Source organism: Prionailurus bengalensis, chromosome X (genome assembly GCF_016509475.1).
Source record: "Prionailurus bengalensis isolate Pbe53 chromosome X, Fcat_Pben_1.1_paternal_pri, whole genome shotgun sequence".
Lineage (NCBI taxonomy): Eukaryota > Metazoa > Chordata > Mammalia > Carnivora > Felidae > Prionailurus > Prionailurus bengalensis.
Window position 1 is genome coordinate 127,780,545 of NC_057361.1, and position 14,239 is coordinate 127,794,783.

The 14,239-nt window shown below is 59.2% G+C and overlaps 2 protein-coding genes across 2 annotated transcripts; both read left to right on the top strand.

Moving 5' to 3' along the window:
- On the top strand, positions 1-1,975 carry LOC122476994 (EKC/KEOPS complex subunit LAGE3-like). The gene is made up of 3 exons (XM_043569924.1): positions 1-750; positions 1,131-1,256; positions 1,469-1,975. Exons 1-3 carry the CDS (start codon positions 668-670, stop codon positions 1,593-1,595), a joined length of 336 nt encoding a protein of 111 aa, XP_043425859.1. The 5' UTR covers positions 1-667; the 3' UTR covers positions 1,596-1,975.
- Positions 1,976-5,329: 3,354 nt separating this feature from the next.
- Positions 5,330-6,993, top strand: LOC122477359 (EKC/KEOPS complex subunit LAGE3-like). Its single transcript, XM_043570289.1, has 3 exons — positions 5,330-6,017; positions 6,305-6,433; positions 6,661-6,993. The coding sequence occupies exons 1-3, from the start codon at positions 5,635-5,637 to the stop codon at positions 6,803-6,805; spliced, it is 657 nt and encodes a 218-aa protein (XP_043426224.1). The 5' UTR covers positions 5,330-5,634; the 3' UTR covers positions 6,806-6,993.
- The last annotated feature ends 7,246 nt before the right edge of the window (positions 6,994-14,239 follow it).

The following is a 14,239-nucleotide window of genomic DNA, read 5'->3' on the forward strand; positions in this document are numbered from 1 at the left end:
AGGAGTTGGGCCATGGCAGTCTGTTTGGGCATGGACAGTGGGGACCATGAGCCGCACCACCGTGTGGGGAGTAGCGTCAGGCAGAGGCTTCCTGGATATCGCAGCTGGCGGGCCGTCGAAGGCTCGTGGCACGGCTGGTTCAGGCAGACGCATCCACGCGGGTGCCCGTTTGGGCAGACGCCCGAGGGTGTCGTGGCACTCTAAGGGGTGGAGCTTCATAGGTGAGAACTGATTGGCTACAGAAGGGACTGCTTGGTGGGAACCAATCACAGGTCAGGAGGCATTACCAGTGGTCCGTGTGGACAGTTGCTCTGGGCATCCGGAATTGCATTGTGGAGTAAAGGGGTGAAGCATTGTGAGAGAGCGCTTTGTCCTTCAGTGATGCCTTGAGAGGGTGGGCGGATTCAAAGTTGGGTCTCAGGTGGCTGGTGGAGGCCCCGTGAGGGCAGCAGACGAAGGCACGGGTGCCGTGGGCGTGGTGGTGGGCGCAGCAGGTGGTGGCCAGTGTGTGCCAGGTGGACCTCGTGGTGTCAGTGGCCCCAGAGTCCCTGGTGGTTCGGGTGGTGCCTGTGACCCTGGCCATCCCAGCAACCCCGGAGGCCTGAGCGATCCGGAAAGAACCAGCATTGTGGGAGAGGTAGGTGCCGCCTCTGGTGGCGCTCTCCAAATGGAGCGGGCACCCTACACACCAGGTCCTGGTGGAGATGCCGCGCCTGGCGCCAGAGGTCCTGGTAACCGACTGCTTCAGTTGTATCCTATTCAAGGAGTCCCAGCGGGCTGGACGGCAGGGGGATGGGCTGGAGGTGGTTTGGCGCGCGGCGGGGTGGGGTGTGGGGGGAGACTTGGGGAAGTGGGGTTGAAAGGGGAGCAGGAGGGAGCTCCGGGCACCTGGAGGGTATCAGCTAGGGTTTGGCCCGTGCTGACAGAGGATGGGGAGTGGGGTGGACCGCCTGATGGGACTGAAGCGGTAGGGACAATGCTATCCGGGGTGGCCTGGCTGTATAGGGTGGGAGGTTGTGGACAGCCTGAGGGTCAGCCTGGGGTGGGGAAGGCAGGCCTCACTGAAGAGGAGGCCTGAGGCACAGGCAAAATTAGTACTGTGGATGGTGCCTTAACCCAGTCTCCACCAGCACCCTCACTATACCTTTCCCCTCGGCCATGGATGCGGAGATTGCCCACAGGTTCCTGACTCCAAACGAGGAGCTCCAGGAGCCGGTTCGGGAGGAGCTCCATGTGAACGGCAGCATCCTGACTGTGTTAGTTCTAGAACGGTCCAGGGAGAGGGTGGTGGCAGGTGACCAGGGACAAGGTCAATTCCGGAGGAGCTGTAACGCAGACAAGGGAAACAGGAAAGGAGTGAGTCGAAGGAAGGAGTGTGGTGCTCTAGGATCGTTGCTGTGTGAAGGGGCGGAGCGGGGAAGGTGCCCCACCGGCCCTCTAACTTGACTTATTTTTTCCTACCTTGTAGCCGCTTGACTGCCGATGACCCTGGCCAGCTCCAAATGTCCATCACCTCCTGTCTTGGCCAGCTTTCCCTAGTGATACGGACCATGCAGATCATCATGCCCCCCTTTTTCACAAAGCCGCAGCAGTGAAAAGGTGGCTGGACCCAACTCTGTGTCCCCCCCACATGACAGTGATTCCTGCAGCAGCTGCCGTTTTCTTACTGAGGCCGCATCTTTTGCCTATACTGGCCCTTGGGTGCTTCAGATCCACATTTTTTTTTTTTTTTTTTTTTTTGGTGATCAAATGGTAACTGCTACTATTCTATGTCTGGGTTTCTTTTTAGCATCTACGCCTTCTCCTATTCTCGCCTTTGTTCTCAGGTAGGGGGAGAGATTCTGACATTCAGATACTCAAGTACTAGAAGGCAATTGAAGAAGACAAGTTAGGCGATGGGAGACAAAAATGATGTCCTGTTATTCAGGACATTAACTACTGTCAACATGTTAGAACTTTTAGTTTTATACTAGCATGTACGTAGTCATGTATAATACCTGCAGAGTAGGACTTTGTGGCTTATCGGCCTTGATTCAGATCTGTGCAGAAGAGCGCTGGCACAGCTGGCTAGGTCGGCCCCACTGCCCATTCTATACTCCCGTGTCATCAGAGGCCTCATTCCCTGAGGTTCCGAACCCACAATTCTCAGAGCTCCTTGTGGTTGGCTCTCACTTGTATCATCCTTCCCCAAAGTGTTTTTCCAGTTTATTACGCTGCTGCTTGCTTCCCTGAAGTCCTGACAAGGGTCCTTGAGGAAAACAAAAAGGGGAAGAGGTCTCCCTGAGGTGGGGAGGGGACGTGAGGTACATTACCCTTTGCCTTCCCCTCCAAGACTCTCTTATTTAGCACAACAGTGGGGCCACGGACAAGGCACCCGAGTGGCTGAGGAGGGGAATGGGCGACGCCCCGGCGCAGGAGGTGAGTCTCTAAAACGGAGAGAGGAGGAACAGAGCCTTGCCTGAGGGAGAATTAGCACTGTCAGCAGAGAGAGACTGAGCTGTGGAGAACGCCGTGACTCTATAGTTACGAATCTGTACCTGAGCGTCTCCAAATAGGTCCTCAGGACAAGTGAGGAAAGTAAAGGCACAGCTGCCTTGTCCTGGAGGCAGGTGTCACAGCAAGAAGGTGGCCAGTGTCTAGAGCGGCCTGTGGCTGGTGGAAGCATTTCAATGAGCAGTGTCACCAAAGAGCGCCTCAGCCTGAGCCTCGGACTGTCTCTGTCTGCCCTGTTCTTTGTCACTGTCTACGGGGCAGGCAGCTCTCATCTCCGGGCACGGGCAGGAGGAACCTGCAGCCGGGAAACAAGGATCTCTCAACACGTGCACGACTATAAACCCCGCCCTCGGCCGCCTCTCCAGCAGCTGCTGCCTCTCCAGCGGCTGCTCCCTCACCAATCGTCGCCACGCGCTGTGACGTGTGACCCCACTGCACCCACGCAAACCAGTCCTACCTCAGCTCCACCCCCTCCCCACACCCCTAGCCCCTCCCCAGACCTCGTGGGAGGCCGCCAGACTCCACGGCCTGTTGTCCAGAGGGCCCTGCCTCTTCCTTGGGCTCAGTGTCCCCAGCACGTGGGGCTCCACGACCTCGCAGCGGTTCGTGGAGGGAGATGGGCCACAGCCCAGACGGACACGGCCCCGCACCCCGTCCCCTTCCCCGGCACAGGTGGACACACCAAAGCGGCCTTTGGAGGGGGCGACTGAGCACAGGTGCGGATCAGATCGGCGGTCTGGGAAGGTCACGAAGGGGCTCCCGTCGGGGGGCAAGCCTGCCAGTAGGAGGCAAGGAGGGAAGGGATGGCGACTGGAGCTAAAGTAGTTAGTGGCCACGGAGAACAGGGATGCGGTCGCATAGGAAAAAACCACAGTGCAAAAGGGAAATCACTAAAATCCCAACCTAGGCAGCTACTGTATATGTGCACGGAAATCCTGCCACGGTAGCCTGAAGTGTAAACACCTCGTATCTCTGTGTGGTGGGATTGAGGGTGGTCCCCACTTCTTTTTTGTGTATTTCTCCCCCAAAAGGTTCACAATGACTTTACCTGACCTTTAGTGTTTTCAATTCTTTGACATCCTTGCGTGCGTGATCTCTACGCCCCACGTGGTGCCGGCACTCACGACCCAGTGAGTGCTTCCACAAGTCAGGCTTGAGAGAGCAGATGATGCCATGCAGGGCGCCGGGCAGCAGCACTCCCCGCACCAACAGCACGACGAGGACCACGCAGGGGAAGGTAGCTGTGAAGTACACGATCTGGGGCGGGACGGAGGGGGGGACCTGCTCAGAAGGGGCCCTGCGGCCCCGCCTCCCCACTTAGGGGCCCCCAGCCTCAGCAGGGGGACAGGCGGGCCACACTCCCCCCACTGTGGTACGGTCCGCTCCGAGGTCAAGCGGGAGGCCAGCCTGCAGCCCCCCCTTCTACTCCTCAGAGCCTGGGCTCCTCCCGAAGGAAGCGGGGTGCTCAGCTGGCCATCGGCCGCCCCCGCAAGGACAGGTCAGCTGTAGAGAGGGAGGGCGGAGGCAGGACCTTCCCCGGGTGGGGAGCAGGACATGGCCTGGAGGCAGGTCCCATGCCTCCTGTGGTTCTCTGCACAGAGGCAGGGTCCTGGGCAGGACGGAGTGGACTGGGCCGGCCAGAGACAGAGGCGACAGCAAGGTGACTGCGAAGACCTCTGCCTCCGTCCCACCCTCAGCAGAGCAGGACAGGTAGGCAAGGGAGGGCCACGGGCCGGGTCCCCCCAGGCTGGCCGCAAAGCAGAGACTGAGGAAGTAGTGAGTGAGGAAGAGAGGGAAACTGGGGCGGGGATGCCCGACACGGGCAAGTTCAGCTGGCGGTCGCCTGGGCCTGTCCCCTCAGGACGGAAGGCGGCTGGGCTGGAGTTTGGAGGTTGCGGAGGACTACCCAGGCACGCGTGGGAAATCCACCGGGCTGGGTTCAAGGACCTGCCCCCGCCTCAGGCCCTGGCCAGGTCACCTCGCATGGCGGGGTGCCCCTGCCCCCCACCGGCCATGCTGCCCCCACCCCTGCCATCATCACCCACCCCGACCCGCCCGCCTCCAGCTGTACCTTTCCTGTTGACTTGACCCCCTTGCAGACACAGAAGTAGGCCAGCACCCAGCAGGCCGGCAGACACAGGGTCACCTCCCAGTTGAGGGCCCCTGGCACGTCCAGCACTCCCCCCCCCCCCGAGAGCCGCAAGACTTTGTTCCTGGGGGGGGTCAGCCCGTCAGGGCTGCCGCAGCTGAGGGCAAAGCGACCGGGGAGCTGTCGCCGGGGCGGTGCTCCCCCATGCCGCTGCCCTCGGGTCCAGCTGGGCCCCCCTGGGCCCCCAGGCCCCCGGCCCAAGCCCACAGCCATTGCGGTGTGGGAGGCGGGAGCCCGGGAGCCCCCGGCCAGAGGCCGGTCGCGCCCTCGGCGGTGTACCCTCCCCCAGGCTGGCAGGCACTAGGGGACTGACGGCGCCCGGGACCGAGAAATGGTGAGGGAGCCAGGCCCGTCCCTTCCAGCTCCCCTAGGGGCCGCGCGGGGCGTGCTCCCTGAGGACAGGCAGGGCCTGGGAGTGGCCCCTGCTCGGCATCCCGCGTCGGCCCCCCCGGCCCCCGGGGACGGGTCCCGGCACACGCAGACCCGAGTCGTACGGGGAGCCCACAGACAGGGACAGGCACGGTGCTGCCCAGAAGCGCCTGAGCGCGGCCCACGCCTCGATGCCCGGGACCCGGGCGGGCGGCGGTCAGGGGGCTGCTCACAAGTGCGCCCGGCTGGCGCCTGCGCAGACACACGCTTGGGGGGAGGGGCGGGCCAGGCCGGAAACAGTCACGTGCCAGTGGCCTCACCAGAATGCTCTCGGGGACGAAGGAGCCCGACAGTGACGTCACGCGTCGAGGGGCGCAGCTTCCGGAACCAGCCTCCATCTCCTCGGGGTCAGCGTCGACCGGATCCAGGCTCTGGGCCAACACAGCGAGGCCGGCTCGGTGGGAACCAGCTCCGCGGCGTCTGTCTGCGCAGGCGCCCTGGCCATCCCCGACAGCCTTGCGCGCCGAGGGGCCGGGCTTCGCGAGGCCTGCCAGGGGCCTCAGCGGTCCGCCGACAGTGGGCGCAGCGTAGCGGTGGGCTCTGAGGAGGCCGGTGCGGCGGCCATGAGGGCCCCGGACGACGAAGCGGCCTCTCCGGCCCCGGACGACGGCGCGGAGGAAGTGGCGGTCACGCAGGCCCCTGACGATGACGGCGCGGACGGCGCGGCGGTCACGAGGGCTCCCGAGGGTGGCGCGGAGGACGCGGGGGCAGGCCCACAGGCCTCCGACGGAGGCACGGACGGCCACGACCCCCAGCTTAGCCCCCGAGGTCCCGGTTGCCAGGGCAACTGCAGCCGCCACGATGGCGAGGGTGGCCCTGGCAGCAAGGGAGCAGTGGTCGAGGGGGCCTGCGCCCCTCCCCTGGCCGAACGGGCCCCGAGGGCCCTGGCCCCCGGTGGAGACGCAGCGCCGGTGGCGGCGGGGACCTCCTCAGGACTGCTGGAGTTGTATCCTTTCCGTGGAGCCTGTCTGGGCAGGGGCCGTGGCGGGGTGGCTGGGGAGCAGGGCGGCAGCCCGGGGACGGGACGGACGGGGGCGGGGGTGGGCAGCCTGGCGGGACAGGGACGGCCGGTGCCCGCGGGCCCCCAGGGTGGGGGAAGCGGCTCAGGGTGGGCAGAGGTGGCGGGAGGGAGCGCGAGTGTCCCGGGGGTAGAAGCGGGCCTCTGAGTGGTCAGGAGGCTTCAGGCCATGGGAACTCCAGGAGCCCGTTGTGCCTTAACCGGGTGCCTCCCAGCAGGCTCACTGTGTCTTTCCGGTCGCCCCTGGAGGCAGAGATGGCCCGCAGGGCCCTGACGACACACGTCCAACGCCACCGAGGGTTGGCTCAGAAGGAGCTTTGCGTGAGGGGCAGCGCCCTGGCCGTGTGAGTCCTCCAACAAGAGTAGGCGCGGGACGGGTGGGCGGTGGCGGCGGGTGCCGTGGTCGCATCTCTGCCTTCCAGTGCCGTCGTGGAGGCCCCGACGCACGCGTTAGGTGGAAGGCGGGGGGGGGGGGGGGGGGGGGGGGTTTGTGTGGGGGAAGGGGCTGGTGCCCTGCACCTCCACAGCAGGTCTCCCCTTTAACCGGATTTCCCTCTTCCCTCACTTCTAGGAGATGGACTACTGAAGACCCCATCTGCTTCCGAGTGTCCGTCAACTCCTTCCTGGACCGGCTTCCCCTGGTGATACGAAACATTCGCGCCTTGGGGTCCCGGCCTCCGCCACGCCTAGGCCCGGGAAAGGGGGCCGAGGCCTAACCTGGTAGCCCTCACTGGGCAAGGCACGGGGCGTTGACACTTGGCGTCCTCGCCACTTTATTATCGGGGGTCTAACGTTCTGCAGGTCCGGGCCTCGGTGGCTCTTGGCCCACTTCAGTTCCTTCCCTGCGCCCGGAGGGACGGGCGCTTACGTGTTTGTTACTGCACAACATGAAACTGAGCTACTCTTTTGTGTCCGAGTTTCTTCTCAGTTCCTGCGCCTCCACATTTTCTTACCTTTGTTCTGGTGTTGGAAGGGAGGTTCTGGGAATCGTAGTCCAGCAGTCCAAGCTTATCGAAGACGACTCAGGGAGAGGAAAATCAGGTCCTATATTCAGCGCTAAATACCGCTGACGTTTTGGAATACGTTCCTAGTTGTATTTACCCGTTAAATGGATAACAACGTATAACGTATGCATTTTCCAGTTTAGCGTTAACTTTTCTCCGGATCCTTTTTGTTTTGTTTTGTTTTGTTTTTGTTTTTCCCCGTTGAACGTACTAGCTTTCCCACTCCCTAAAAACTCTTCAAAAACTGTTATCCAGGAGACACACAAATGTATTATTACATAATGGTGAGCAGTCGGGTCGTTCTCAGCTTTGCCCCTATTATGGGTCGTGTGAGTCAATGGGATTCTTGAACAGAAGTCTTTGCGCGAACAGTTACTTCCTTCAGATCGTTTCCAAGAGGTAGAATTCCCGCGTTCTATAGCTTCTCGGCACACAAGTGCTCTCCAGAAAAGGCGCCCCGCCGCCAGAAGTCTGGTCTCCCCGCATCACCAACCAGTAGGGTGGCTTCCTACCGAAGTAGAAGACTCCTTTTGTACCAGGGAAATAAGCACGGAAACACTAGAATAGGAATTTTGGGGCTTACTGGCCTTGTTTCCGGTGAGCAAGGGAGTGGTGCCACAAGTGGCTACGGGTTTGGGGGCGAGGTGGGGGGTGGTTAGCTCCCTCTGGGTAGCTTGTGTCTTGGAACCTCGCTAAACAGGAGTGCTAGCCTCACGAGGGTTCCCTCGGAGTTTCTACATGCATGGTCATGATCTCTGTAAGCAAACACGGTTTTGGTTCCTTCCTTTCCGGCCTTGCCGGGGCTACGGGGGCGGGGGGAGGGAACAGGCCGACACTGGACAGATGGGAAGCAAGAGCAGGAAGGCACATGGCAGAGAACCAAATCCTGGATCCAGCCATGCCTGAAGACAGAACTACCCGCCCCCTGCCCCCGCCACGATCGTTCAGTTACACACACCCAGAAACTCTCCCTTTGGTTAAGCCAACATGAATCCTTTTTTTTCTTTTCTTTCTTTCTTTCTTTCTTTCTTTCTTTCTTTCTTTCTTTCCTTCTCTTTCTCTTTTGTTCGAATGGTTTTATTTAGTGTTTGAGAGCAAGACAGAGACAGCGTGAGCGGGGAAGCGGCAGAGAGACAGAGAGGGAGACACAGAATCTGAGGCAGACCGCAGGCTCTGAGCTGTCGGCACAGAGCTCGACGCAGGGCTCAAACCCACGAACTGTGAGATCGTGACCTGAGCCGAAGTCAGACCCTCAACCGACTGAGCCACCCAGGCACCCCCGTCGTGAATCCTTTTTAGTGCTTTTCTTTTTGTCTTTCTTCACTTGCAATAGAAAAGTCTTGTCCTTTATTGACTTGCGGAACCGTAGGTTTTCTTGTCACTTCACCTGAGAACGTGGCTCTCCCTTCTTTTAACAGAGAAACTGGGCTCTTTAAGTTTACAAAGGCATTGGCTCCTAGCTGGTAGGCCTTCAAGCCGTATGGTGGTAGAGTCTTCTGTGGGTAAGAGTCCAGAGAGGGAGGGGAGGGACTGCAAGGGGCAGCTGGAGGAAAGGGACAAAGAGAAGGGGCACTGGGACCCACCCTTTCCGGATAGGGCTCCCAAGACTGGCCCGGAATTGTGGGGCCAGATCGTCAAGAGACCGGAACTTAGTGTGAGCCTCCCTCCCTCTCCCAGCAAAGCCCAGAGTTAGGCCACCGCCCTGGCCCCACAGACGGACTGCTGAAGGTGCCGGGCGGCCTTAACACGTCAGCCAGGTCACAAAACAAATCGATTCCAACGCGTCCCCGGGCTCCCCTCCCAGAGACGAGCCAGAGCCCTGCCCCGCGGCCCGCCGCATCAGATGTGATCCGGCCCGCATCTTCCACGGCCTCCTTCCCTCCCCTCTCCACCTTGCTCACTCGGATCCAGCCACACTGGCCTCCTCCCTTCTCTGAAACACACCAGGCCCACGCCTGCCTCAGGACCCTTGCACTGCCTCTTCCCTGCCTGGACCTCTCGTCCCCCGGGGTTCCATCTGGCCCACTCAAATAGCATTCCTGGCCGCTCTCCTTAAGGTTGCGTCCCACGCTCTCCCCACCTGCATTACTTTCACAGGTGTCGGGGCGGGGGGTAAGAAGCAGGTGCGCCCGTCAGCATGGAGGTGCACCTGCGGCAGTAAAGCGTCGTGGGACACGAAGGAGCTTGGGTGCTGTCGATGACCCTAGGGAGTCTTGAACGGAGCGGGACGGGATGCAGCTTACGTCTTATCAGGTTCCCAGTGCCTGCTGCGCTGGGAAGGGGACGAGGGCAGGCAGGACAGAAGTGGGGAGACTGGCACGCAGGCGAGAGACCCCCAGGCTGCGGCCAGTGGAGGTGGGGAGAAGGGAACGGGTTCCGACTGGATCTTGACGGGAGAGCCACCGGGGTTTGCTGGCACGGATCGGACGTGGCCCTGGACCTCGTCAGATGCGCGGGACCCCTGCAACGGGTCACCCTTCCTCCCATAAAGGGAGCCCAGCTCCTCCAGAGTCCAACAGCCTCCCCACCTGCTTCCCTGCTCGCCGACCACCCACCTGCCACACACTGCCACCGTTTTCCCGACGTTTAATTCAGAAACAAGGTTCCAGGAACAACGACAAAGAAGCTCATGCCAAAACAGAGGGGACAGCTGGGTTTCCGGGACCACGCGCCGGGGCCAGATTCCTCGGAGGGGGAAGAGGGAACAGAGGGGTAAGGCACTGCCGCCTCGGCCACTCGGGGCGGGCGCAGGACAGGGCAGCGGGGGTGAGGGGTCCGGGCTCAGCGGGCACCACGCCGAGGAAGCTGGGCGCTCGGGCCTGGAGAAGGAGACTTCCAGAGCCCCCAGGCCCACGTGGGGCCCTGGCACGAACCCGCTCATAGCTCCCCAGGTGCTGGGGACAGGGCGCCCGAGAAAGGTACGGTCCGACCCCCGAGAAGTCCGGAGGGGATGCCGGGACCCAGCCGCGGGGAGACCCCTGGGCGCAGCCACAGTCTGGGGATGGCTTCGCCGCATCACCCTGGGCGCCCCCCTCCTCGCCATCAAGTGCTGCTGGTGTCGGGGGCCCCTGCTCGGACCCGGCGGGGCCCGCCACGGCCAGGGGCAGGTGCCAGAGGCGAGGCCGAGGCTGACCGTGCCACCAGGGAGCCAGGACGACCCAAGGACAGAAGGGGCGTGAGGTTGTCCACATCCCAGAGAAGGGGCACGTGGTGACAGACGGACACGGTGAGGTGCAGATAAATTAAATAAATAGGTGGTTGGGGGTATAAACAGGAAGAGGGGGCAGGGGCTGGCACGACCCGGGGGCACGAGGGTAGGAGGGCGGGGATATTGCTGCTGCCAGGGTCAGGACCCTTGGTCCTGTCACCACCGCCCCCACGCAGGGCCCAAAGAAAGGCACCGGAATCTGCACCCAACCTCCAGTTCCCACCTGACCCCCACTCTGCACCCAACCTCCCATCCCCGACCTCCCTGTCCTGTCCTGACCCCTACTCCTCCCCTGACCTCCTCATCCACTCCTGACCCCCAACCCTACCGAGCACCCGATCTCCCTGACTCCTCCTGACCCCCACCCCCCACCCAACTTCCTGGTCCCCTCCCGACTCCCACCCCGCAGCTGACATTCCTGTGTCCTCCTGACACACACCCCCACCCCGCACCCGAGTTCCTTATTCCCTCCAGACCTCCAGCCCACACCCCTTGCCAAATCTTCCCATCTCCTCCTGACCCCCACCCTGCACCCCGTACCCCATCTCCTCATCGCCTCCTGACTCCACCTCGCACCTGGTCTCCCCGTCCCCTCCGGAACCACACCTCACATCCCATCTCCCTGTCCCCTCCCAACTCCCACCCTGCACTTGACTTCCTCGACCCCTCCTGACCCTCACCCCACACCCGACCCTGTCTTTGCAGGTCTCCAGGATCTGGCTGTCAAACACAGTGAGCATTCTAGGGCCTCATCGCCCTTGACCATCAGCAGCACCCCAGGGAGAGGATCACTCTCTCTTCCCTCCTGACCACCTCCTTCCTGCCCCCAGTGTGTGTGTGTGTGTGTGTGTGTGTGTGTGGGTGTGTGTGGGGGTGGGTGGGTAGGTGTGTGTGCGGGCGCGCACGTCTGACTCCTGTTCCAGGAGGCCACCCTGCAGTCTTAGGGTCCCTCCCTCCCCTCCTCAGTCTCTGCTGCCGGCTCCCTCTCTGCTCTGCCACCTCGCAGTGTCCCAGGACCCCAGGGCTCGGTGCGTGGGCCACTTGTCCCCCTATACCGGCTCTCGGCTGCCCGTGGCGAGCTCGTGCAGGCTCGGGGCTCTCTGGGCCGTGTCCTGGGTCCCAGATTTGTATCTTCATCGCAGACATTGCCCACACTGCAGACTCCTGTATCCAGCTGCCAAGTAGACATCTCTATTCACATTTGAGTAAGATAACTCAAATTTAACACGCAAAAAATGATGTCCACTCTTGCACTCTTGTTATGTTTAACCATAGCAATAATAGTACTGAGTGAAATAGCCTAAGAGAAGCTACAGAAACCTGTAAAGAAGACTTAAGTACGCATTGGTCCACTGTTGTTAATAAATACTTGTTTTTTTTTAAACTTGTTTAGAATATCAAAGTTTTGTTATAATTGGAAAATACCTTTCCTTGCCATTTCTTCATTTTATCTTTGCTCCTGGTCTTTTGGTATAGAGTGGCTTAAAATTTTTTTGTTTATGTGATCCATTGTTTCAGTATAATTTGCGGTTTGCATTTCCTATGAAAGGCCCTCCTCAGTATAAAATTACAAAAATATTCACTGAGAACATCTAGTACTTTAAAACTTTAACATCCTGGGAGGTAATTTTCGTGAGAAAGAACATTGGTATGTAAGTTTGTTTTCTTTCCAAAAAGTTTTAGTCAAGGTGTCCCAAACCACTTAGCGAATAATCTGTATTTCTCCCTTGAGGTGAAATGTCATCTTCAGCAAATTCTAAACCCCCCTTCAGTTTAATCTTGCACTTTTGTTGTTCCAGCTAATTTAGGTTGGGTGGTACAGGATGGCCTGTTTAGGGCAATGATCTGAAGGACATGGTCTGGAACATTGGGAGTGAAGGGAGGAAAGAGAGAGGAGGGGAGAGGAAAAGGAGGAGGAGGAGGAGGGGGAGAGTGAGTAGAAGAGAAGGGAGGGAGGAAGAGAGGAAAAAGGACAGAGGAGACATAGAGAAACTCTCCCAAGCAGAGGAAATTGGTTTCTTCTGGAATGCCAGGAGGCAAGCTCACAGAAGTGTCAGTCAGCCGGGTGACATTTCAGAGGTGACATTTCAGACTAGGGTTCTCCAAGTCTTCCCAACAATGTCAGATATCCTCGCGACAACTGCGAGGAAGCCACTCTTTGGTGCTCTTGCATTAAGGACAGAGACGCGGGGAGGTTGGAGACCCAGCTACCATTGCAATGGCAATGTAACAACAACTCTCAGGACCTTTTCTGAGGTGGGTTTTCTTGACGTCTCCACGCTTTGGCTGCCTGCGCTAAGGGACCCCACCAGCAAGGTCAGAGAGAGGCCGGAAGGTTCCTTCTGGGTCTGGACGCAATCATGTCAAGATTGGAGTAGTGGTTCCCAGGCTCTGGGTTACCCGAGACCATCAGACGTGACCGTGTACCACGTGGTCACCTTTAAAAATGGTTTCCGGGGCGCCTGGGTGGCGCAGTCGGTTGAGCCAGGTCACGATCTCGCGACTTCAGCCAGGTCACGATCTCGCGGTCCGTGAGTTCGAGCCCCGCGTCGGGCTCTGGGCTGATGGCCCAGAGCCTGGAGCCTGTTTCCGATTCTGTGTCTCCCTCTCTCTCTGCCCCTCCCCCGTTCATGCTCTGTGTCTCTCTGTCCCAAAAATAAATAAACGTTGGAAAAAAAAAATTAAAAATGGTTTCCCGGCAGCGTGTACCCAAACTCTACCTAGAGTTTGCCTTCGGAGAACACATGGTCCAGCTTGCGCACTGGTGACAGTTGGGTTCTCTGTTTCCCTGTCCTGCGATGTGAATGGGAGTCTGTTGGCCTCCCCCAGCTTCACCCAGTAAGTCATTGCGGATCACCCAAATCACCCGGCATTTCCTGAGTCTGTTGCTTGAAACCCACTGACCGTTCTCATCTGTATGAGTTGGAGTACTTTGGTTCTAAGAGACAAAACGCAGCTCTAAGTGGGAAGGGAAGTGCTCATTGGTGAGATGCCCACGTATACACAGAGGGTCCTGCTGGAGTGTGCAGCACACCACTGATCAGCGCAAGTGTGTGAGCAAACCATGTGAAGCCAGAGAAAGAACCATCTTAAAGGAGGAAAGGTAATTGTGCCGACCCCTCAAGCAGGACAGAGACTGGTGGCTATCCCCACCGGCAGGGAGGACAGACCTCGTAATTCTGGAGGCCTTGGGCAGGGCACTCAGAAGGGTCTTGCCTCAGTAGTGTAGCGGGAAAAACGAATCCTCCACTGAGCTGTTCTGGTCCCACACAGCAAATCTTCAAAGCCAAGACTCAAAAGGATCAATCTTTTCCCACTCACTTAACAGCATCCCTGAGCAAAGCTCATGACTATGTTTAGGAATACAAAGACATCCAAGGACACCTGGGTGGCTCAGTTGGTTGAGCGTCTGACTCTCGATTTTGGCTCAGGTCATGGCTCCAGGGTCGTGGGTTCGAGCCCGGGGTCGGGTTCTGTGCTGAGCGTGGAGCCTGCTCAAGATTCTCTCTCTCACCCTCTGCCCCTCTCCCCCGCTCTCTCTGTCTCCAAAATAAAAAGAGAAAATTCTAACCTTTAAAACAGGAATACAAAGACATCCAGAACCCAAGGAAAAATCACACTGTCTGGCATCCAGCCCAACATTACCAGGCATGCAGAGAAGCAGGAGGATCCAACCCGTGATGAGAAGACAAATCAAGCAATAACAGGCATCCAGATTGGCAAGAAAGAAGAAAAACCGCCCTCATTCTCAGACGTGATTACGTATATAGAAAATCTAGTGGCGTCTACAAAAGAGCTGTCAGACTAATCAGGGACCTTAGCAAGTTTTCAGGATTCAGCATATTTTAGAGAGAGCTGCTTTAAGAACATGTACACATTAAAAATAAGAGGCTTAGGGGCACCTGGCTGGCTCAGTCCATAGAACATGTGACTTTTGA